Consider the following 25,061-nt stretch of genomic DNA (forward strand, 5'->3'; position numbering starts at 1 on the left):
CTCTGCTTGCTCCGCAGTTCGGGGCCAGGTCAGTCCGTAGCGAAGGGTGAGCTTGGCCCTGCCCCGCCTCGCCCCGCCCGCTAGTCCGGTTCCTTCTTGAGAGCTTCATGCCGTCACGCGGCCCTCAGTGGGGGCAGTTGCACAACTGCGTGTTTCCCGTCTCGGGTCGGCCATGGGATGCGGGGTGATAAAGGGCGCGGGAAGGGCTACGGCAGCGCTGTGAGGGGCGGTGGGGCCGCGGCGGAATGGGCTCCGCGCCTCTCTGGCGTCTGCGCCGCTCTCTTCTGTGCGGGCCGGGGCGGCTCTTGCGGTATCTCCTGTGGAGCTGCCTGACTGCGTGCTGCTGCTCCGGCCCCGCTGCTGCGGTTTCTGTTAGAGCTGTTGTGGAAAAGGTGCTGTATTTCTAGATAGCTAGTGGATTATCTTCTATTAGTTAAATAAAGTGCTGGATGGGATTCGTTTGGGATGTTGTTTATTACTAACGACACAGGTGTCAAAGCACCTGATAAAAGCACTCTGAAACATGAGTGTTTCAAGTCAAGTTCGTAAAAGCGTTATGTTCTTGTAGCTGTTTCCTTCTTCAGTGAGCTTGAAGGTACTGAAATGGCTGAGCCTGGTGCTTCTAGCCTTGTAAGACAGCACGACAAGCTCATCAGCTGTCACTAAATGTTGAGCTTTGTAGGAAGGTGAGCAGAAAGTAATCCTGCTCACCTTCTCATGTAAAGAATGAGGCCATGTGTTGTATTTGCACTGAGTGCTGAATGTGAAGACGGGTGTAACCAAGTACCTGAGTACCTGCCTTCAATGTATATAAAGTTTTTTTTTTACCTAGAAAGGAGTGTCTAGCTCCAGTAGAGACATCTCTTTGGTCTGTAAGGTTTTATGCAGATATTACACATCTGATTTTGTGACACACTGTGTTAGGTTGTCTAGTGAATGGGTTGCTTTTCTGTTCTCTAATGGTTTGTCTTTTCCATATAACACTGATTATGCAGGAAGTGACAAATGAATACACCACTCAGGCCTGGCAACAGGCCTTTGATTCTTTTTTTCCTCAGTAACTCTGTTAAACAGAAGTGTCTGTTGATAGATTAAGGTATCTGTATAGATACCTATTTGTCCACCTACATACGTAGATATGTTTCAGTATAGGAAAACATCTACATTTTTTGTTGTTATCTCAGAAGGAACTGAAGGCTGAAGGAGCCGGGTGGTTCAGTCTGAGAAGAGGAGGCTGAGGGGAGGTCTCAGTGCTCCGTACAACTGCCTGAAAGGAGGTTGCAGCGGTAAGGGTGCTGGTCTCCTCTCTTGAGTGATGAGAGATTGGACATGAAGAAATTGCCTCAAGTGGTACTGGGGGAGGCTTAGGTTGAATATCAAGAGCATGGAGGGGGTGCTTAGGCATTGGAACAGCCTGTCTGGGGAGGTAGTAGAGTTGCCGTTGCTGGAGGTATTTAACAGACCTGTGGATGTGGTTTAATGATGAACTTGCGATGTTAGATGGATGGTTAGACTTGGTCTTAGAGCTCTTTTGCAATCTAAATGATTCTGTCATTCCTAAAATGGCAGATAAGTGTGGTGGAAGAAATAGATGAGAATATTACAAGCTCTGTCTTAAGTAGGAATGCATTTTTTTAGACTCTCTTAATTCTGACGTGCTTACCCTGATATCATGCTGCACTGAAAAATCTTCATTCAAAACTTCAGAATATTTTTCAGTTAAACTAGTGTTAGATACAATGCAGTGCAGTACCTGAAAGTAACTGAAAGGAATGTTGAATAATAAAAGATGACCAGGAGAATCCTTTCAATGGTACAGCTAATTGGATATTTTATTATTGTACATGTCTATCATACGGACACTGTTCTGCATGTTTTGTCTTTAAAATGTGCTGAGAATTTACACTGCATTGGAAATTGGTTGAAATACAAGGAGTTAGTTGCATTTGAAAATGGGACTTGAAGAAGCTTGTGGTTAGAACCCAAAGTAGGGAAACAATTTGGCTTTGGGAGTTTTATTGAAAAACATGTGAAAAAGACCAAACTGGAATGAAAAAAGAACATTAAGTATAAGCAGAGAGCAGCTGGATGACCTCATGTGCTTTAAAGAACTTGAGACATTTTTATAGGAGTGTGTGGGTGGTTGGGAAGCGTTGTGTACATTTCCCACTAGTGTTCATGGGCAAGAATAAATTTTGGCTCTCTGTCCGTTACTTTTTTCTTCTTCTTTTTTAAATTGAAAAAAGCAAAGAGTATAACATTTATCCTAAATAAGAATACAGAAGACTATGTATCACCCTGACAGCCAAAGCAGTGTTAAAATCGTCAGATTATTATTAGCTATTGTTGCCCCTGAATACTCTTTTGAGTTCTTATGGCTTTTTTCCTCTTTGTCTTGAATTTGCAGAGCAAAATACTGTCTGCTGCTTTCATGGTCCTGACTGAAATTAATGTAGCAATGGCACATTGAGCATTCTTTAATGTTGGAGAAGTCTCTGATATCTCTGTGCAATACGCTGGAGTTTGTGAGATCACTGGAAGTGAAAGGAGCTAAATAAGATATTTGTTCTTTCATGTCCTCAGTCAAGTCTTTCATATCATTTTTCCTTCTGCTACTTGTCAAATTTTGTTAGATTTTGTCCTCCAGAAGAAGCAGCAAACTCCGAAACAGCGAAACTTACTGCAGTTTGTCTCTGAAAAATGTTTAGGATGCATTCGTTTTTTCTAAAGGAGGGTGAAAAAGCACTGACTGCACGTCCAGGAAAAAGTCAGTTTGCAGGAGGCAGAAGGAAAGCATGTAGGCTTTCTATCTTTTGTAGACTTTCTATACAAAGTCCAGATAAGAAGAGTAGATGACACCAGCTGAGCCCATGCTTTTAACACCAGGTGTGTCCTTTGTTGAGAAGAAGAAATCTGATTATTTTTTTTTTTCTATCTAGGACATGGCTTATTTCTTTTTTTCTTGGGAATTAATAAAGATAAGCTCTTAGATGACTAAACGGTTCGTGAAAATTAGGCCAATTTGTGGAAGTGTGATGTATTTGCAGTAATTGTGCTGGCTGTGGTTAGTGCAAGTCCAGGCAAGAACCTGTTGGCATGAATTAAATATTAATCCTCTGATACTGTGTTTGAATTCCAGCCAGGCAAAAAGCCTCCAGAGTCCCCAGGTTAATCACCTAGTTAAAGTTTGTTTTGGCTTCCACCTCATTCCAACCCTAAGTAATCCATTATTCTAATAAAATACATTCCTAGTGAACTTAAAGCAGTTTCAAGTCTGTTCAGTTTTCTGCTACGGGGCATTGTATCCAAGTAGGACTTTGTGCCATGGAATTCAATCTCAGGTGAAAGGAAGAGAATACAACGCAGGGGTCAGCTAAGTTCTTTTCTGCAATAATCTAGCTTAACTGGTTTTAGAAACAATTCATCTGCCATTACGCAAGTCTTCTTACATAAACCAATGAAAAGTCTGGTAGGAGTAGTTGAAAGTCATGACTTCGAGGGTGTTTTATCCAAAGATGACTGATATACAGCAGTAAACTGAAATTCAGTTCAGTGTTGCTCAACAGTAATAGCTTTATGGTGTATTTGTTTATTAAGGTAAACTACTAAAGCATCCAATAAGAAATGAAGCCAGCAAAATTACCACCATTGCATTTGTGCTAAAACATGAAAGGTTTGTTTGAAACAGATGCAGGTGAACCATAGGATCATGGAATGTTTTGGGTCAGACGGGAACTTCAGTTCATCCAGTTCCAGCCTCTGTCCATGGGCAGGGACACCTCCCACCAGCCCAGGCTGCCCAAAGCTCCATCCGTCTTGGCCTTGAGCGCTACCAGGGATGGGGCATCCACAGCTCCTCTGGGTGTGTAATTCAGGTAAAGATAGGCTTTGTGTCCTCCTGACTTTGCTACCTGGCTCCTGTTGACTGTACATGAAGAGCAGTAATCGTACTAGTTAGCTAATGGTATAGTGCTCGAGGTTTTCTTAAGTGTGAGGGCAGTATTATTATTCTACAGCACTTCCAGTAATGAAGGAAGAGCAGGGACAGTTCTTTCTCAAGGTTTCTTTGCTTTAGAGGCTTTTAAGTATACTTTTTTTAACCATTATTAGAAACAGCAAAGCATGCCATTTTAATATTTGTTTAATTTTGCTGTAGCATACATAGCCCTGCAATGCCTGTTTCAAATAGAAGCAGTGTCTCAGAACCAGAATTGGCACCATTGACCAAATTAATATTTAATTTAAATTATCCGAGAAATGTGTAAGACATGTAGTAAGGATAAAAATATTTAATTATTTGAATCCTTTGAAAAAGAGGATTTCTCTTCATTTTGTGGAGCCCCTTCTGTTTCCCATCTTCAGACTTTTTGATAAAATACTTGCTCAGTTCTCTCTGGCCAATGCTGACTTCTGCATGGATATGCTATGTATTTATATGTGGGCTTTCTGTCTGACTCCTAATTTCTACTGTAATGTTCATTTTGAAAGAGTTACTTCAAGTATTTTGATATGCCAATCGTGGAGATGTTGGAAAGCTTATAAGGGTTAATAACAGCGTTAATAACTCATAGTATATGGTAAAGTTAGTGCTTTTTTGTCAGCTATATTGGTCATCCCCACTGCAAATACTGCTTGGCAAGACTGTAATAAGATGGGTTTAACTTAAAATGTACCCACTTAAGTTTTGTGGTTTTTTAAGTATACTACAGATCTGGTTGATGTTTTTCATTAGCTCAGTTTGGATTTCTGATCTTGCCTGATTACCTGCAGCTTTGATACTGAAAAGAAGGAATATAAAATAATGTTTATCTTCAGTTAAGTAATTGTAAAAGCGCTGTGACTATAAATGTTTCCTATCTTCCCAGTTCAAGTAAATAATTTCAACAACTGTGTTTTCGTTGTTGATGCTGTTACAGTACTGAGACACTTGAGACCTCCCACTCTTATACTTGTCTTGTGGCATATTAAGACTTTTAATCTAAGTTCTATAGTATTATTATAAGCAATGAAATTAACAAAGCAGAGAAAGGAGAAGAAACTTCTTTTAAGTTTGGTGTTGCAGCAACAAGTTATGTAAGATCAGTTTGAGACGGTCACTTTCAAACCTTTTAAGGAAGTATCTTCTGCATGGCTATGGAACATAAAGATATCAGTTTTTCCTCCCTTGCCCTCACCTCTGCCTTGCAGTATCCAAGTTTTATTGTTGTTTGCTGTAGTGGTATTACATGCTGTCTTTGGTAAATATGAAAAAATCCACTTCTGGAGACTGCTTGCAAAACAAAGTTTGCATGCTTGGGAAATTGACTCAGAAGAAGCTTGGTCGATAGTTTGCCTTTAAGTAGAAGTTTGTTTTATGATCAAGGGTGTGCCAGTTTGCTGTGTTGGAAGTTCATGCCCACAAAATGTTGAAGCAGCTACTTTTCTACAACAGAGTTTTATGAAAAGTTGCCCTGTCTTTGATTTGCTTCCTGCTCAGGTCATTGTGGCTGTTTAGTCTTATGGAGCTAAAACAAAGATCCAGGAGGGGAGTTTTGCTTGTTTGAACCCTGGGAGTAGTATTGGTACCTCCCCTCTTTATTGTTACAGTTAAGAGTGGAGCAATTCCTGCATTGCTTTGGCTGTCTGAAGGTCCCTGCTGGAGTTCATCAGCAGCACGTGGCTGATGGTGGTGGTGCTGGCTGGTCCTGGTGAAATGGCCAGTGTTTTGTCTGCTCCACAGCCGGTGTTTGCTTCAGTGTCACCTGGGTGCTTGGTCACTAATTTCTGTCTTCAGGAGTTGTCTCCTTGAGTTAAGTCCTGTTGGGTAAGAAGGCTGAGCTCTGTCCTAAAGCAGGGTATTTCCAGTTCAATTGCGTGCACTGTGCTACCAGATGCATGCTTTGCAGTCAGTTGGGCAATGAAGTGGTGGGTGAAAGACGGTGGTGGGGCTGGGTAAAGCAGCTTTAGAATCTGGAGCAGCTCAGCTGGGTAACAGCTTTTCAGGAGCTTCATTACTGGGAAGAGAACATACTCTTTCATAGTAGAGGTCAGTCAAGGTATCTGGGAGCAGCATTGCATCCTAGCTCATTACACTAGCACTTGTCTTCACCAGTATTGCAGAAGCAGTGATGGATACGCACCAGTGCAGATGATGTAGTCATTAAGCGTCCTTGGAACAAGTGTGCTGTAGATCTTGGTGTGTCTTCTGTGATTTATTTGACGTGAGGTACATGGACATATTTTTCTCAAAGCTGTTCTACAACACATCCTTTTTTTTCTAGTGTAGATGGGCCTTGAGCAGGTCTCTGTGTCAGCTGAGGAATTTCTGGGACGTTGTCCCCCTGATCTTTAAAAAAGTAAGTCAAACTTGAGACTTTTGAAGTAAGTAGGATTGAAGATGAAAATAAAATACAGTAACAAAAATGGTAATAGCAAAATAATGTACCAACTACTGTCAGCTGGTCTTCCAAATTGTTTATACTGAATTCTTTGTGTGTGGAAGTGCACATCATGTTTAGGTGTCTCATACCTATCAATGCTGAACCACAGCAACTTCTGATACTCTGCTTTGTAATTTGTTTTGGGCATTTGAACTAGAATATGATAATTACTAGTTGATCAACTAATATAAATTGTTGTGACCCAGTGGACTTTTGCAGCTCTTTGGAATATTTTCCAGCATGATTTGTAATCCTTAGTTGCCTCTCACTTTAAGTTTGTAGTAGCGCGTACCGCTTGGGAGTCCTTGTCGTGCAGTAACTGCTGTGAGTATCCCTAGGTATCACATAATCCCTCTAAGTTTCTTTTTGCTGGTAAAATGAAGAACAGGAACTTTTTAAATAATTAAACTGTTAATGGGGTTGTAACAAATTGCTGAAATATTTTAAGCTCTGAAAATTTTAAATTGAGCTTTTCTCCTACTAAGGCCAGAGCAGTATAATAATTTTGAATTCGAACTTAAGCTTGGGATGAGAGGTCTTGGTGAATTGTGTGTGTATGTGGCAGAGATGATGAGCAAGGCCTTACAAAACGTGAGTAGTAATGGCAGAATTAACCCCTAGTGTCTGACTTTGTGTGTAGTGATTTACCCTAGTGAGATATCAGCGTCTCATTGTTTAAATTAATTGAAGTATAGAGAAATTGTAGTCTTGCAGTTTTTACTTGCATTTGGCTGTAATCTAACTAGCCAAGTATTTACTGAGGCATGAGGAAGTGTTTTGGGCAGAGACCAAAAACGACTCAAGACCAAACCTGATGCTTACTTTTGCATTCCATATTGTGTTGTTTTTCCCAAGTGATCAGCAATTTATTTTTTTTTTTTAACTTTTGCTTAAGTTGGTTTTAGTTATATCTGGAAAGCAGTTAAATTTTCTGCAATGTCTTCTACTGGAAAAAGTCACCTATGAATGCTGGTTTTAATAAGAGTCTACTTAAAAAAAAAAAAAGGCCTCACAACTTATTTTGCCTAACTGGGGCACTTGGCACACAAACTTTAATTTGGCAGCAGATATGCAGGGCAGTTGCACTTAGGTTCTGTGCTGTCCTTCAGCTGCTGATAGACAGCCTGCAGTGTGCTGGGATGTTTCACCCTGCCCTTAGAGATTAGAGGCTTTCTTCAGAGGCAGTAAGGTAAGTCCGTTTCTTCTCAACCCTTTCTGCCCTCAAATTGGGAACACTGTAAATAATTTCCCTTTCAATTTATTATGCCAGTTAGTCTGACTTTTACAACAAAACCCCCCTGTTACTTAAATGACAGTTAGTGTAGTTCTTCCCCAAAGCCCGGGTACAAACAGTGTGCGGAAAGAGACAAAAAAGGGTAAGCTACCTTCTTGCACCCCCAGGTATGAGGAAGAAAGTGCTTTTTGGCAAAGCCGACAGAACAGAAGGAACAAATGGAATGAATTATGAATTTTGAACATTGTCACTGGGGTTAGTCTACCTTTGGAAGAGCTCTGCCTTGCCCCGTCTCCACCTCTTCTGCACTGAACTGGAAATAACATGGTGGCAGAGAAGAGGAACAGAGAGCAGAGAAAAGGTATAAAGATATTTTGGCACACGTTACAGGAGGCATGGCAGGACTTGTAGGGGTGTTTAATCTGTCCTTCAAAAAAATGTTTGTGATTATACAGGTGCAAGGGAAAGGACATGTAGTTTGGAGTAAGACTCTTAAGCTGAGAGTATGAGAACAGTTTGTTTTCAAGTATTTTCTTTTACTGCACGAAAGGCAATTCACTATGCTACTTCACTGGATGTAGAATAATTAAACTTGCAGTACTTTTTTGAAGGAAAAAGGAAGTTTAGCTCTCTTCCTTATTCCCCTGGCAACCTGTTTTTATCAGTGTTCAACATTTCTCTTTCAGAAGCTGCAGTGGAATACCTTATCAAGCTGCACCTTGTGGTCATAGGAGATAAAATGTTGCAGCTCTAGAAAATGTCTGAAGTGTTCTGTTGTTGCTCTCCAAATGCTTGGTACATAGCACTGAACCAGCATGTGCTGAAGGTTTTAACTGAGTTAACATTTATAAAGACACATATTTACATAATAAGTGTCCAAGAGATCAGTTCTGTGTTTTTTCTTCAGGTAACAGATGCAGTTATTAACTAAAAATAAATGTTTAACAGAATGTGGTGAGTGCCTTTGGATTTAAAATTTCTTGGTTTTCTGTAGTTTTCTTGCAAGTTGAATACCCTTGTGGGTGGAAGAGATGTATCGATAAGTTTATTATTTGTGGCAGTCGATCTTGTTTTGGTCATTGCTGCTGATAGAGCGTACAAGGAAAAATGTGTGATTGCCCGTACCTTGTTTTTTAAATGCATTTGTCCCTTTAATCATAGGCTGAAGAAGGCAGCCCTATTATAACCATAACAGGCTGTGAGCCGGAGAGCTGTTGATCTGGGTGGAAGGACGGAATTATCAGTGGTTGAATTTGGAGATGGTGGTGTTCTTTTAAGGCCACAAAGAATGCTGAACTGTTTAGGACTGACAAGTTTGAAGTGTTTATAGAATTTGGTAAGAGTTGTAAAGCCATTTACCTACACTGGTTCATGTCTTGGGAGATGAATTGGCTCATTTTGCTCAGAGTTTCTAATTTGAGTACTACACATGACTTCAAAAACTGGCCGGTAGATTGCACAATGCAGATGGCTTCACTTTCTTATATGGTGTTGTTCCTCGGTGGATTTACTTTTTTCAGCAGAAGCTGTTGTGTCCATATAAATGATAAATTGGCACACAGACACCTGACATGTTGGCCCTTCTTGACCCTTCTTGTTTCAGTTGCTGAACTGTTTAGGACTGACAAGTTGAAGAGTTTCCCGAAGCATTCCTGGGGATTAATGATTTTTAGAGGATTGCTTTTTGCTGATAAGTTTGTGAATTATAGTACTTAAGAAAATGAACAAATAAAATCTGTCCTTCCTCATACTATTGAAAACCAGCTTCCATCATGTATCTGTGTGTGGCTGAAGGAAGGAAAGAAGCTGTACAAACTCCCTTTGTGGAAAGGTAACAATGATTTCTATGATGCTTCATGTAAATCTGGAGAGTGCATTTTTGGTCATCAGTGCACAGTTGAGCTGTATTGTTATTTACTGAATTTTTTCTGTAGTATGTCATTAGTGAAGGTTGTATGTGGTGTCAAATAAACCATGTAACCATGAATTATTTCTTTGGAAGGAAAACGTGCTATGCTAAGCATGCATCCTCAAATATGTTAAGATCTTGTGTCCACTGAGCAGTTGGATAGCAGTGTATTTGGGCCTTTTCTGTTGTGGTGGATTTTTTTAATTTCCTTATAGACACACTCAATAAGAAGGGGGAGGAGGGAAAGAAGGAAAATGAGCAATGGTGAACATTTCTCTCCATAATTTGCTGAAGGGTAATTGGAAGTACATGCTTGTCATCTAATTTCTCTAATACACTGTTACATTGAACAGTGCTTATTTCTGTATTCACAGCATGCACTGATGCTAAATACTCAGCATTTGTTATCTATATAAATCATGTATGTGAAAAGTGCACATAAATTGCAGGACTCTGATCCACAAAGGTATTTAACATCTGTGCCCCACTGAGGTCAGTGGGAGGTAGGCAGTGTAACTGCTGGATGTGAGCTGCAGCACACAACGTGGCACAACTGGCCACCTCTAGAGCAAGGCTTGCATTCCCCAAAATGTAACCATGTAGTTGAGGAGTGTGCATTACTGTGTGTTGATTGGCACATTTTCTGGAATTGAACTTTGATTATAAAAAGAAAGAAGCAGCAAGAAGACAAAGAAAATGTCAAACTTGAAGTTGTGGAGACAATATAGAGAGTGGGTCTGATATGACTTCAGTGCTGTTGGAGAGCACTATCATACAAATTGTATCTGAGGTCACAGAAGCGTTTTTACATGAGAGTTAGAAGTACTCTGTAGAGCAGTGGCAGTTCTCCCCTGGTGTCCAGGCTACTCCTGCATACTGTTTGGAAGATGATATCCAGTTCTGCCTCAGAAACAGAGAACTGAGGTCTTGTCAGATGGCACGATTTTCTTTCTGTTCACTGATTGTTTTTGTTGCTTAATTCTTAAGAGCATACAGTGCCTCAGTACTGACATTACAGACTAAAACAGTCTGATTTTTCTTATTCTCAGGCTTATATTCTTTTAAATCGATAAGCTGTTTGGTGAGTTCTCGGAGTTTGAAAGCATCCTTGCTCTTTGTTTTAGCTTTGTTAGTAAGCACGGAGGAAGTGTTGTGGTGCAGCCTTATGGAGTAGCTGTCTGTGTTGGTGAAGGAGGGCTGATGGATGTGTGTTGGCAGTGCAGTTAGTGAACCTCCATGCTTGTCTAGCCCACGCAGACGTTGCAAGTGCCTGCCCTTGTAGTTTGGCCCACGAAAAACAACAGAGTTGCTTGTGAGATCAGTCGATGGAAGCTTGGTGAGACATGCTTCTGGTGACACTAAAGCATGCAGTTTCTATATGCAGGCTGTCATGTAGCTGTAGTAACCCATCTGGTGCCTGTCCCTGTATCTTGGCCAGCCGTCATCAAAACGACAGCTAAATGGAGGCCTACCAGTAACATCTCACTGAAGTGCAAACTTACAGCTCAAGAGTATAAATAATCATTGAGTGTATTTTGATCCAGAACAGATGCACTCTGTCCTCATGTTTGGCTTGAAAATACTTTTTAGCAAAGTGTAATCCTAGTGAAATCAAAATAGTGGCTAATAGGTTATAACCCAAGGTTAACACAACCTAATAAATGTTATTTACAGTTTTATTATGCTCTTTACTCTGTTGTATCTTCCTGATTTGTTTCATTGGTCGTAAGAGTGTGCTATAATTTGTCTGGATCATGCTTCCCAGATGACTGAGCCATTATTATAAACAAATCTTCTCCTAGATAAACTAATGATAACTAGTCTGTGGCAGTGTCCACACATGGTACATGCCTGGTTGGGTACAGCAGGATAGCCTGAAGATCATCATTTAACAGGTAACTGTTTCCCAACTATTGTAGGTTCCCTATATAAAATGAACTGGGAAAAAAAGGCTGCAGTGTTCCTCAGACTGAGAGATGAGCAGTATTTTCATATTGAAATTACAACGTTTCTATTCTTTATTTAATTGTAGGTCAAGGATTTTTGTTGTTGTTGTATACATGGCAAAATTTAACAAATGCCAGTTTTCTTACAATGAAGTTTTAAATTGAGAGAGGGGAAAAAAGCAAAGCTCTTATTGAGACCAGCATTTCCTGAAGTGAAATAGACTTCTGGCTGCTATTTGAATGCCTTTCAAAATGGAGTAGCACAGTGCAACACATGGTGCTTAGACAGCAGCCAAAAATAAAGCCACAACAGAATCACTCAGTTTACTTGCTGGGGCAGCAGGGCAGAGTTTTGTTGATGGATCAAACATGTAAAAACAAATACATTGCCTAACCCACTCTTTTATAAAACAATCCCATGTTTTTTGCCAGCCTTCCAATTTCATTGTGCAACTTGTGCAATGGATTGTAACTTGTATACATACTCACTTTGTGTGCTTATTGACTTGATCATTTTGTAATGTTGCTGATGAAAGAGTAAAGAAATAGCAAGTAAATGACTCTATTAAACTGAAAGAGGAATTCAGAATTTGAACGGAGGGAACTGCAACACTTGTACACCAGCCAACTATGGTGTGGAAAAGTGATGTTGAGATTAACATAATATAATTACGATCTAAAGGGGAAAAGAGAAGAATGAAAGCCATTGAACTAAAATGACAACGCAATGAAAACATCTAAGATTCATTGTTTTTGACGATGATGTTCTGGTAAGCAGTCTGGGACTCCAAGAAATTTAGGATGAAGTTTGAAGAAGCTTTTGGCTTTTGCTTGGCAGCCAGATTGTGCTTATAAATAGGGGCATCATTAGATTTGTAAAGCAAAGCTCATTGTCATTGACTTACAACGTTAGACTTCACTTTGTCTTTTCCTTTAGGCTAGGGCAGAAATAGAATATAGAATACAAGACAGATTTGGCCATGAGTGCTAGAGAATAACATTGAAAGCTAAAATACCATACAAAGAAAAATAAGTAGTGATGTCAGGTTTAAGACTGTTTGTGTACTGCAAGCCACGCAAATGAGACACTGCATTTGAGCTTTTTTTTTTTACTGACTTTTTTTAAAATGTTGAGGGACAATTTGGCCCCTGGAAACCATGCACTGTATATTAAACTAAATGTATAGCTGCTTTCCAAAAATCAATTAAAAATTTAGAAAAACAAAGCTGCTTCTGAAGCATGTGAGAGAGTGCCAAACAGTGTTCTGCAAAGGCGTCTGCAGCACTGAGGGAGAATTGTCTCCTCTGTTATACCAGAAATGGATACTTCATGATGCACGTGTGCCTTGCTGACTGCTGAGCCAGCAGCAGGACATCATTCTGATGCTGCACCCTGAGCTAGAAGGGACTGCTTTGAGGCTTCTGTGCACAATCTGTGCTGTGACTGGCATGGAGGTGGAGATGGATTGTTTTTGCAAAGCAAGAGAAAGCTATCGTCAAAGAAAAGCAGTTATCTGCCATTTATGTACCTTCTTTTCCTTCTCTTTGTTATCTGTGATTGATTATTTTTCTTTATTCACAGTGGTCTTGTTCTAGTGCTGACACTAGGAGTTTGCAGCTTTTGGGGTTGGAATGGAGGTAGGCCTGCATGTGCATGACCATGAACATCTAAAACATCTGTTCTTTACTGCACTTGCATTCTTGCTCATTTTATACTCTTCAGGCTTGAAGAAAACTGTTTTTTCACTCCTGGAGAATATGTGAGGTATATCGTATTCCTAACAATTTGGAAAGCTTGCTTACCATAGCATTTATCTCATGGAACCAGATCTTACAATCATAGCCTTTGTTGATATCATTCCTAGAAGGTGCCAGCTCAGGTGAAATACATGAATTGTTTGCTTCTCAGGGGAGTTAGTTCTGTTCTGGTAGGGGCAGTCCGATGGGCTGTGTCCTGAATTGCACTTGCAGAGGAAGGCTGTCATTGCAGTCAGTCACTGTTTGTCCCACTCTTTGTTAGAAGAATCACAGTATTCATGGAAACTTTCTTACGAATGCTAGCCAGTGCAACCAAGTAGTTTTTCAACTGATTTGATTTATAAGAGTAGATTCTGACAATTTGGTACTAAGTAGGAGTGCCTGCTGGAATACAGTGGGAGCTGTGGTCTGAAATATGAGATGTATGTTAGGAGAAGACAGAGGCTAACCACTTCTAGCTAATGAAATACCAGAACTTCACTTCCTGTCCTGGTAAAACATTCTAGAGCTTTCTTTCTTGAGCAAGAAGATGAAATTTGCTTACAAATATTTATGTTTCGGGGACTGAGCTTATTTCATATGTCTCTGTTGGGGCAGAAGAATGTCCTGAGAAACGGCCAGCATTTTTTAGCTGGCTTATTTATATAGACAAGGAGTGGAAATTCTCTCACAGCATTTGTTCTGTAAAGCTTTATCTTTCCAATCTTTCCAATCTTTTTAAAGTTCTTTTTTTTTTTTTTTCCCCAGGTAAGCCAGCCTTCTGGGTCTTAAAAAGATATCAAGTAGCCAAAGATTACTTAGGGCTAGGAAGAGCAAACAGGCATCATGAAGCTATGAAGCTGAAACAGGCAGCGTCCAAGCTGTTTTGATCTCATGTCAGGCACGCTAGTAGTGGTAGTGGCACAGGTATGAAAGACACAGAAAGGACCAAGTGCGTACTTTGTCCCTGCACTGCCTGGAGGAAGGTCTTGGCAAAGACTGTGAGGCAGCAGGCAGCTCCACAGGGTGGTCAGGGCCTTGACCTTGAGGATTCATGAATCACAGGTTGCTGTCTTATGGCTTTGTTTGGGAGCTGCCTGTTCCATCACATTTCCAAATCCTAAATCCAGACTTCTAAAATTGAAATTGAGCCTCTCTGCCTTCTAGCATAAATAGCATATGACGTTTTCTTTTCCCTGTTCTTAAGTGCTGCTCTTCTCTGTTTGTTCACTTCTCTAATTAAATTCTGTTCTTCGTATTTCCAGTTGTAAGGCACTGAAAATTGTGGCCAAGCTTTCAAATCTCATTGTATGTTTGTAAAAAGTAATGGTGGTGGGATAATTTTATCTGCTTTCTGTGCTTTCACTGAAGCAAAGGACTTAGCTGTCTGTGATTGCAAATCAATTACAGAGCAAAGACAATTAGCTAAGTAGCTTACCTCAATAGAGAATTGCCAGCATGGAAGATCTGGAATACAGAAAACAAATCATTAATTACAGTGATTTCAGAAATCATATGAAAAAAATGATTTATAAATCATGCTTGAGTAAAATCATTTCCTCTTGAGGATGATGAAGGAAAGATGTTCAGCTGTTGTTCCAACTGCTTTTCTTAAGTGGTAAGAATGTTTCCAGTTCCTCTTAGTCTTGCTTTATTATTTAGTCTCCTTCCTTTCATTCTAGTCTAGGAGTATTTCAAGACTTTGGTCTTCACTTCCTATGTGGTATGTTGAATACAGCAAAAATGTAAGGTGCTTTTTGTTCATTCCTTTCTCTTCCTGGAACACAAATGGAAAATGAGTGGTACTTTTCCAAGTTCTTTCTGCGAATAAGCTACAGACAGGATGCTTTCTTACCTCTTGTGGGGTTGTCTTCTGCCTTCTCCACTGGATGTACTCACCCTGGTGTGTGGAATATTCTCTCTTAAGTCAAATTCTAATGGATCGTGGGAAACCAAAGAGGCATGACATGGAATGATGAGCATTTTGTGAAAACTAGGAAAGTCATTCTATGAAATAACACAAAACCAGGGTCTCTTTCCTTTGTTTACCCGACTGCAAGTGTGTTTGCTTAGGAGCGATAAGAGTTAATTGTCAAACTTTACAATGTAGTGGGAGATTTTCTCATAAAATGTATAACAGACTCTGCCCAGATGGCAAATGCTGATATGTAAATCTAAAACATGAAAATTTCCATTGGGGGCCAGATGGTGGCTTAATGTGAATTGTTTAACATTTATGTGTATCTTATCAAAACTGCCTTTATATGTCCAAACTAAGCTGTTGGTGTGGTGCGGAGGGCATATCACTAAATGAACAGAAAAGCAAATGATGAGTGCAAGGCACCTCTTGCTAATATGAATAATGGGAAAGCAAAGCTTGTCCTTCTCTGCTGAGGGGTGGCCCGTTCCTGGAGACGAGGCATTCAAAGCTGAGTTGGACGGGACCTGGGCAGCCTTGTGTAGTGGTTGGCAACCCTGCCCATGGCAGGAGGTTGAGGCGCGATGGTCTCCAAGATTCCTTCCATCCAAAGCCATTCTGGGATTATGTGGTTGTCTTTTGTTTCCCAAATTGTGAAGAAGATGGGAGAAATAAAACCGCTGTTCATCTTCAGAGGAAAAATACTAAAATTGTGATATTCTCCCAGAAGTTGTGACTACTAATGTCCAATATTTCTAATAAGTACCTTAATGTATTAGTGTATTTCCTCTCAAAATGGCCACTGGTGTTCACAGGGAAAGAGCTGAGCCCAGAGCAAGGGGAAGCGCTGCCCATGAAATCCCTCCTGATGGCAGCTGTGTCCTTGTGCCGGGCAGGGCCGGCGCCCCGGCCTCTCCCGCTCCTGCCAAGGCGGCCACTTCCTCTGATGCAATCCAAGAAATTACACAAGGGAGAAAGGAACAAACGGATGCTTGTGGACTCAGTCACGAGGGCCCCTTGAAGCACTTACAGTAAGCAGGCCTGGTGCTGTGGGAGGCGGGGACTGAGCTGTGCAAAGCAATGGCCCGGCTGTTGCTGGCCAAGCTACCATCAGGCTCCCACTGCACACCATGCACTGAGTGCAGATCCCTGCTACTGCCTCCCTCCTAACCAGCCTTCTCCACCCAGCAGTTTGAGTCACCTGAAAATTAGAGGGTGGCTGTTTCACAGGCAAAAACTGAAATGCCTTTTAGTGGCTTTGGAAACATGGATTGCCAAGTACATGGTCACTGTGTGATGCTTTCATGGTGAAAGGTAAAAATGCTTCAGTGATAGACCTAAGAAAGAGTGCCTGCATTCACTTGTGGGTACATGCATTTGTGTGTGTCAGTGTCAACAAGGCTGCGAAGTAATTGGAAGTGGGAGGCTGAAAGAGCAAAATTGCAACATATTTCTATAGACTGCAATTTCTTTTTTAGTACTTTCCTGTCCCTCTTGCTGGGGCTGTGAGTCACCCCCCTGTGAGTCACTGGTCAATGGTGGCTCCATTAACTTTGACCTGGGGCCTTGGCCTAATGCCCAGCACTCTTTATTTTCTTGACAAGGGCAGTATCACTGAAAGCATTGGCTGAAATTATAGATAAATGTTAAATGGCAGGTTATATTGAAATCAACATGCTGTTTGATGATTTTAAATATTAGCTTACTGAACAGGAGAGCACTTCCTCCATGTAACCCGTTCATGTGAAGAGTAATTACTTACTAGTATTTAAGACTATAATATTACTCTGTTTGTATAGAATTTTTCCAAGCTGAAAATAGCAGTAATCTTTCCCAGTTAGGTGGTGGTTATTAAAAGCAAACAAGTCTTTTCAGCTTGAAGTGCCACCAGATAAATACATCTAGAAGCTAAAAATAAAAAAAAAAAAAGAGCTCCTCACAGACATCTTTGTCCAGGACAGAGGTGCAGCACTGCTTATCAAAGCCAGAGATAAGATACGGGGCTTAATGTGGGCCCTTGAGAAACAGTGACATTAAGTCAATGCTGTGCTATTCCTCGGGCAACAGCCCACGCATCAGGCGTGTTCGGTTTGTTCCAGTTCCACAAGCAGAGCTGTGCTGCCAGAGCAGTGTGCAGCTGTAGTGGTGCCTGTCATGCACAGCACCCAAAGCTCTGTGTTTTGGTGGTGATATGCTGCGTGGCACAGCAGTGGCTGTACTTGAGGGTTTTGCCCAAGGCAGCATGCTTTTCTGCTTAAGGAAAGTGTTCTGCCTTCCGTACCTCTTTTTGGAGTGCTTTGTATTTTGTGATTTAAACTGAAACCATGTAGCAGTTCTGCTATTTTTGTGCAGTAGTCTGCTGCAAGTGAGAGAAACAGCTCTGCTAATACACAACCTCGTGCTTACACGCGCACACACAAATCTTTTGAGTAGCATTTGTAACAGTGCCTGGTAGATGAATAATTCAGAAGTGAGCCCTAAAATCCAGATCCTGCAGTTTTATCCAGAGCATATTGCAAATGCTCCGAGACTAGGAAACAGTTTAGAATCTGCTGCAGGAGGAGACAGCGAGCAGCTGGTAAACTACTGGCCCTTAATGAAGCTATACCATACTGCAGTATCTCCGATTACTGCAGGACTTAATTAGTTCATTTTACCCTCCAATCTGGAGAGACCAAACATTGTCTTGGGCAACCGCTGCAGTTATTTCAGCTGCTTCATTGCTGGCCATTAAAGCTGAGTTTGGTCTCTCTCAGCAAGGTATATTAAATATGTCTTAGCTGTCAGAATGCCTGCATTGTGTTACATCGGTATTTCATGTTACTGCCCAATTCTAGAATAAAGTAGTTTTTTTAGCAACTGGTTGAAGTACATCATGTAATGTGTATATATGAGCATGAATGGTATTGAATTGTTAATGAGGAGATTATGGTCTGCTGTGATGTGGTCTCCCGCTAACGCCATTACTGTTGTATGGAAGCAGTCACTTTGAATGGCAGTGTGACGTGGTGTTTAGGTTACTTTGTTTCTGTGCTTGAAAATACTCTTAACAGAGAAGGAAATGTTTAATTTGATACGGTGGAAAATTTAATGTACCTTGGGTGTAACTGCTCACTGAATCAGTAAAGTCCTGTTCAAGTGAAATATGATGTTTATATACTTGTAGTTGCAGTGAGCTGTTGGACTCCTTTCTCAGCTAGTGTGATAGGATGCAAGAAAACAGCTGCAAGTTGTGCCAGAGGAGGTTTGGGTCGTGCATTAGGAAGAAATCATTCATGGAGAGAGCAGTCAGGCACTGGAATGGGCTGCTGTCATGGCTTTGGCAGGAACAGAGTTAATTGTTGATTGATGATTTCTATGTGGTGCATTTTTCTTACAGAAGAAAACAGTCCAAACTTCAGCACCGAGAAACATCGTTTCAACAGCATAAAAATATGAAAAATTGCTCAGAGCCCAATTGATTAACAAACTTTGACACCTCTTGATACGTGGTTTATACTCGGCACTAAACCAGTCACACTTAGAACGTCAACTGAAATTAAGCTTTGAATTACAAATTTTTAGTGATAGTCTTAATAATTTTAAATTAAAAAAAAAGTACTCCTGTAATGTTGTGTTAGGTGGGGCCTTGGAACCAGGTTATTCTCCAGCTTTGTAGCACTGTTCTGCTGATCTTAAGATTCATGCTTGATACTAGGATGGACCATAAACGTTTGAAAACACATTTTGAGTGTGGTTATTGCAGTGACTCAGACAACTCCTTGTGATGTTTTTAGCCAGTTTTCACAATTTAATAAGATTATACTAAAAAAACCTACATGAATAAACTTAGAAATTTCTATCTTTCTCTTTTACATAGTCTGTTTTTTTTTAAACTTTCTTATGTGATATAATTCATTCTATTGCTTCATGTATTCTATGAGATAATGTAGGAAAGAATACTAACTGTCTAGTTTGTGTGTTGCCTTACCAACTGCAACTGCTTAGTTTCCGTGACCTGGTGTGTGGGCTGCAGCAACCAAACCTTCAGTTCACACACTTCAGGAAGGTCATATGGAGACGCATTTCATTAAGATAATTTTGTAGGATTAAGAGAATGAATCTCACTTACATGAGTCTACCTGTTTAATGCAGAATTTAAAAGCCTTCTTATTGTTTTAAACCAGTTCTGCTGGGGAGGAGGCTTGCTTCAAAACAGCATTTCTATTACAGGACATGAACTTGATTGACATCCTTTGGAGGCAAGATATAGACCTTGGGGCAAGGCGTGAAGTTTTTGATTTCAGTCAACGACAGAAGGAGTATGAACTCGAGAAACAGAAGAAACTTGAAAAGGAAAGACAAGAGCAGCTCCAGAAAGAGCGGGAGAAAGCCTTGCTGGCTCAGCTGGTGTTAGATGAGGAGACAGGTGAATTTGTTCCACCTCAGCCAGCTCAGCACATTCAGTCAGAAAACGCTGAACCACCGATCAGTTTTTCACAGGTAAACTCTAATTGTGTTTGTGAGTGTGTTTAAACCTTTTTTCCATCCACAGGAAGGTGTAATGCTAGTGGTTGCCTAAAATGAATTTGCATTTGTTGCTGTAATGGAAGACTGTTCAGTTATTCAAAGATGCAGTAACACTTTTTTCATGACTTTCCTATTTAGAGCACAGATACTTCAAAACCAGAAGAGGCCTTGTCCTTTGATGACTGCATGCAGCTCTTGGCAGAAGCATTCCCATTCATAGACGACAATGAGGTAAACGCTCAGTGCAGCAGTTCCATGGGTGGTGTGCCAGAGGATCAGTTTCTTATTTTCTCATACCAGCATTTCTTTGCGCTGTAGTATTAATTTGTGATATGAGTTGAGTGCTGTCCCCAAGCCATCTGTAACTGGAATAAAGCCGTGTTGTGGGCTTGAACTTGGGCTGCATCAGGAGCAGGTGGCATGCCATGGTTCTCTTGTATTCCTTGTGCTTACTGAGTGGTGCAGGACATTTTACTGGCCTGATTGCCATCAGCCAGTGTTACTGCAAATAGCAGAGTTTTGCAGTTTGTCGCGATGAGCTTAGTTCAGCTCTCTGGAGTTGGTGTATTTGGACTGCTTTACTTTGAAGCACAGACCCAGACTGGTAAGTTAAAATAAGCCTTTCATCATTCAGTTCATGCTTCTGCCTATTTCTGTCCTTAATGTGAAAACTCCTTTCATGGGAATACTTTTATATTATTTCATTATGTTCAGTAAATACTTTTGCTAAGAAATGCCTATTTATTCTGCAGAAAAGGTAAAACAGCAAGAGGAGATTTTTGCTTTGAAAGATTCTGAGTATATGTTTGTTTGTTCAACACTCCAGGCTTCTCCAGCTGCATTTCAATCACTGGTTCCTGATCAGATTGATAGTGACCCAGTCTTCATTTCTTCTAATCAAACTCAGCCACCCAACTCACCTGGTATAGTTCCGCTTACTGATGCAGAAAATATGCAGAACATAGAGCAAGTTTGGGAAGAGTTATTGTCCCTTCCAGAGTTACAGGTAAAAGTTTTGTATAATAATAATCTGGAAAAAAAAAATAAAATAAAATAGGGTATGCCAGCAGGCTATGGTGTGACAAGTATGAGGTACAAGACTCTCTCAACCAATGGTGATTATAACTAACTTGTTGCATTTTACAACATAGACATAGTATGTCTGTAACTTAATACGATCTTTACTTTTTAAAAAGCAATATATTGAAGAATGTATAATAGGAATGAAATAGTTCTTTATCAGGGTGCCTTAATAAAACAATCTATCTTCCAAGTCAGAACTTCTTCATGTTTGACAAATGATTGTTTGCATCTGTATTCAACCTGTTACAGCACAATCATGATGGAAATATGAGCTGATTAAAAATAGATGCTTCTGAATTATGGAACTACAGAATAAATTGTTTCTGCAAGCATTATTGTAAATGAGGTTTTTTCCCTAGTATTTAAGTATTTTGAGTGCAAAAGGTAATCATTTTTTACATAAAATTTATCTAAGAAAAGGGTTTGTATAAATAATAATAGAAAGTACAGATAGATATCTAACTACTCTTAGCTCTTGTTTAACTACTTAACTATATATTTGTTGGTAGAAACTAATTATATAATGTACATGAACTGAGTATTTCAAGGGAACAAAGACAGCTAAAAATCACTGATATATTACTAAGTTGTGCATTATAGAGCGCATCTAGTTAGTTTTTTTAATCTTCTACTTTATCTAGTTTTGACTATTAAAAAAGGGGGAGGGAGGGAACCAACAATAGTGGGGAACCTTGTATTTCCTGCCACTCTACTTTTTCCCTTACTCTTCCTCTATATTTGGAAATTTTCCTAATCTTTACTGCTGTGGTATGCCTAAAAGCCCCCACACAGGTAACGAGGAAGACTAGCTTTGAAAAGGCAGCTGAAAAGATATTAAGAAACCAAGCCAAAATTATTAATTCTGTATATTAATTGAATAATCTTCTGATTGAGATAATTAAATTGAGGCTATTGCTATCTGTGAAGTATGTTTGAAAGGGAATTCAAGAGCTCTCACATTCAAAGCCTTAGCTTAAGCTTTGCATGCTCTCTGGTTAAAGAGTCAGTGTGTGGTCCCTCCTTAAGGGAAACGGAAACACTGCGGTCGTTGCCTAATTCTTTGTGGAAAGCAGGGACACTTACTTCTGTTTCAGTTAAGAAACTGCCACTCTGTTGGAAAGAAAGTTGGTTTTGTAGCCAATGAAAGCCCATCAATGTAATCATCTTATACACTCACACTAATGTTAGCCAGCTTTCCTAGAAGCGCGTGGGATGAGTTAACGTTAATAAGGGTTCACAGTTTTTCTTTTTTTACTTTCCAGAGAATTACATTTCTCTGCAATTCACTGCTTCATTCATTGAATCCTGCAACGATCTTGTCTTCAAGGCAAAGAAATCATGACATAAAATTGAAGATGGCTAAAAATAGTTTGCTATGAGTGCTTAGTAAGCCTCATTCAGTATTCTTACATTTACTGAAGTGAAGCCATTACTAGCAGTGATGCCTGTGAGAAGTTGAGCTCCAGAATCCCCACTTGGATTTGGTAGAACAGGAGTGCCGTTTCCACGTATCAGTGTGTTGGGATGGATTTCTTCTTCAGCACCTTGTTATGAATTTGAGGGGCTCCACTGTCTTATTCCAAATAGCTTTGTCCAGGATAAGTTGCTTCGTATTCTGCTTAGGTATCTGTTCTTCCTAGATTGTCTTCCCATAGTGCAGTTATGTTGTTGTGTATGTCATCTAGGGAACAGCAGTGTTACAATACCCATGTACATGTTAATGACTAAAATAATAGTTGTGGATTCTATAAAAATATTTCATGATCAATTGGTCTTGTGTTGTTCAACTCCTCTCTTACATTTCCCATGTAGTGTCTAAACATTGAAAATGACAACCTGGCTGAAGTAAGCACAATCATGAGCCCTGAAACCAAGCCAGCGGAGATGCACAACAGCTATAATTATTACAACTCATTACCCATCATGAAAAAAGATGTTAACTGTGGTCCAGATTTCCTGGAGAATATCGAGGGCTCTTTCTCCAGCATTTTGCAGCCAGAAGACAGCAGTCAGCTGAACGTGAACTCTTTAAATAACACATTGACTTCAAGCCCCGATTTCTGTGAGGATTTCTATACCAGTTTTATTTGTGCAAAGGGGGACAGTGACACAGTAACAACAAACACTATCAGTCAGTCACTTGCAGATATTTTAAGTGAACCTATTGATCTTTCTGATTTCCCACTGTGGAGAGCTTTTAATGATGACCACTCAGGAACTGTGCCAGAGTGTAATGATTCTGACTCTGGTATTTCACTGAATGCAAATTCTAGTGTAGCATCACCCGAACACTCTGTTGAATCATCTACCTGTGGAGATAAGACTTTTGGTTGTAGTGATTCTGAAATGGAAGACACGGACAGTTCTCCTGGAAGTGTGCCGCAGAGCAATGCTAGCATGTACTCATTGCAGTTCCCTGATCAAATACTTCCTTCTGTGGAGCCAGGCACTCAAACACCCAGCTTGCAACATATGAACACACCAAAGAAAGACCCTCCTGCTGGCCCAGGCCACCCTAAAGCTCCATTCACAAAAGATAAACCTTCGGGCCGTCTTGAAGCTCATCTCACAAGAGATGAGCAAAGAGCAAAAGCTCTGCAGATCCCTTTTCCGGTAGAAAAAATCATCAATCTCCCTGTTGATGACTTCAATGAAATGATGTCGAAGGAGCAGTTCAGTGAAGCCCAGCTTGCACTTATTCGAGATATACGCAGGAGAGGCAAGAATAAAGTGGCTGCTCAAAACTGCCGTAAGAGAAAACTGGAAAATATAGTGGAACTGGAGCAAGATTTGAGTCACCTAAAAGATGAGAGAGAGAAATTGCTTAAAGAAAAAGGAGAGAATGACAAAAGCCTTCGTCAAATGAAAAAGCAATTAACCACCCTATATGTTGAGGTCTTCAGCATGCTACGAGATGAAGATGGAAAGTCTTACTCTCCTAGTGAATACTCACTGCAGCAAACTAGAGATGGCAGTATCTTCCTTGTTCCTAAAAGCAGAAAGGCAGAGACTAAACTTTGAAGAGCAGCACGGCTGGCTGGTGTTCTCCAAGTTACTATTTTTGTATTGTTATCCCAATAGCTTTTACTGTGAGGTGGAATGCAGAATTAGGTAATATTTTTCAAGTAATTCTATGCAATGATGATTTGAAAATTAATATTTAAGTTTATGAAAGGTGCAAGTTCAAAACTAATTGTGTAATGCAGATATATGTATGCAAAATTTGTAATCTCACTTTTATAACAGGCATTTCCTTCTTTTAGCACCATTTTAACTAGTTTCCATACGTGTAAATATTTAAAGATAACCATATTTATATACTGTTCTTATCTCCTGTTATATTCATAGATTTGATATATAAGAATAATTCTAGCCTCCTAAATATAATTTCTTGCAAGATAAACAGTATGGCTTCTTACTTTTTTGTAAAAGAAAAAGAATGCAATAGCGTTTGTTTCCAATTTTTATAAATGCTTTATATTTAATGTATGATTTTAATTTAGTGTCAACTTGATACTCATTGTTTGATTTTGATTCATCTTACCATTTCATTAAACTTTTTATTATTATTATTATTATTTTTCATGTCATAGGCATTTATTTCCCTAAAGTAGGTTAAGTGCCGATTCAGATATCCTCACTGGTTTTCCAAGGATAAGTCTTCATGCACCAAATATGCTTAACAAGCAGAGATGTATTGCACAGCACTGTCAGCATTATTGATGTTCACCGTAACTTTAACTACCATTTGGAAGGATTGTGTAACAAATGTGTTTCAAGCCTATGCTAAGTTTATATAATTTGTTTTGCTCTCAGAACACTATTTATAAGCTCATGATGAGATCTCCTCCAAAGGCATTAGAATCTGTTAATTAGAAAGTGTCAGCATTATGTATTTTTCCAACTAATAAATTCTGTATACCTTTCTAGAAAAATTACTGAAATTCATTATGCATCTCTGACTGATCAGCAGGCATCATCTGTCATCGCTGTTCTGTCTGAGGTCACGGAAAAAGATATCCCGAGGGCCGAGCAGTGCGCTCTTTGGAACCTGCTCTCAGTTTGTTGAAAGAATGTTGTGATGTTTGAAGTTATGAGTTATAAGAGATGAAAAAATTGGGCAAATAAATCACAGTTTCATTTACTCCTCCACTGGACTCACTGTACTTGATCATCGTGGATCTTTCTAAATACTGAACAGGCATAATTTGAAATACACATTGAAATGATACACAGTTAACGTTCGTCTTCCCTGTGGAACTCCTAAAAGGAACATTTGAAGTGTTTTTTTTCTGCCACTGGAGCT

General features: G+C 39.9%; 1 protein-coding gene across 5 annotated transcripts; it reads left to right on the forward strand.

Annotated features, from left to right (window-relative positions):
- The first annotated feature begins 6 nt into the window (after positions 1–6).
- NFE2L2 (nuclear factor, erythroid 2 like 2) lies at positions 7–24,907 on the forward strand. Of its 5 annotated transcripts, XM_010713570.3 has the most exons (6): positions 7,532–7,608; positions 7,821–8,014; positions 19,376–19,645; positions 19,811–19,903; positions 20,499–20,678; positions 22,568–24,907. In XM_010713570.3, the coding sequence occupies exons 3-6, from the start codon at positions 19,379–19,381 to the stop codon at positions 23,774–23,776; spliced, it is 1,749 nt and encodes a 582-aa protein (XP_010711872.1). In that variant the 5' UTR covers positions 7,532–7,608; positions 7,821–8,014; positions 19,376–19,378; the 3' UTR covers positions 23,777–24,907. The 5 variants fall into 5 exon arrangements, with proteins under 5 accessions (XP_010711873.1, XP_010711870.1, XP_019472645.1 ...); XM_010713571.1 differs by lacking the exons at positions 7,532–7,608; positions 7,821–8,014 and adding an exon at positions 7–28; XM_010713568.3 differs by lacking the exons at positions 7,532–7,608; positions 7,821–8,014 and adding an exon at positions 171–392.
- The last annotated feature ends 154 nt before the right edge of the window (positions 24,908–25,061 follow it).

This window comes from Meleagris gallopavo, chromosome 7 (genome assembly GCF_000146605.3).
Source record: "Meleagris gallopavo isolate NT-WF06-2002-E0010 breed Aviagen turkey brand Nicholas breeding stock chromosome 7, Turkey_5.1, whole genome shotgun sequence".
Lineage (NCBI taxonomy): Eukaryota > Metazoa > Chordata > Aves > Galliformes > Phasianidae > Meleagris > Meleagris gallopavo.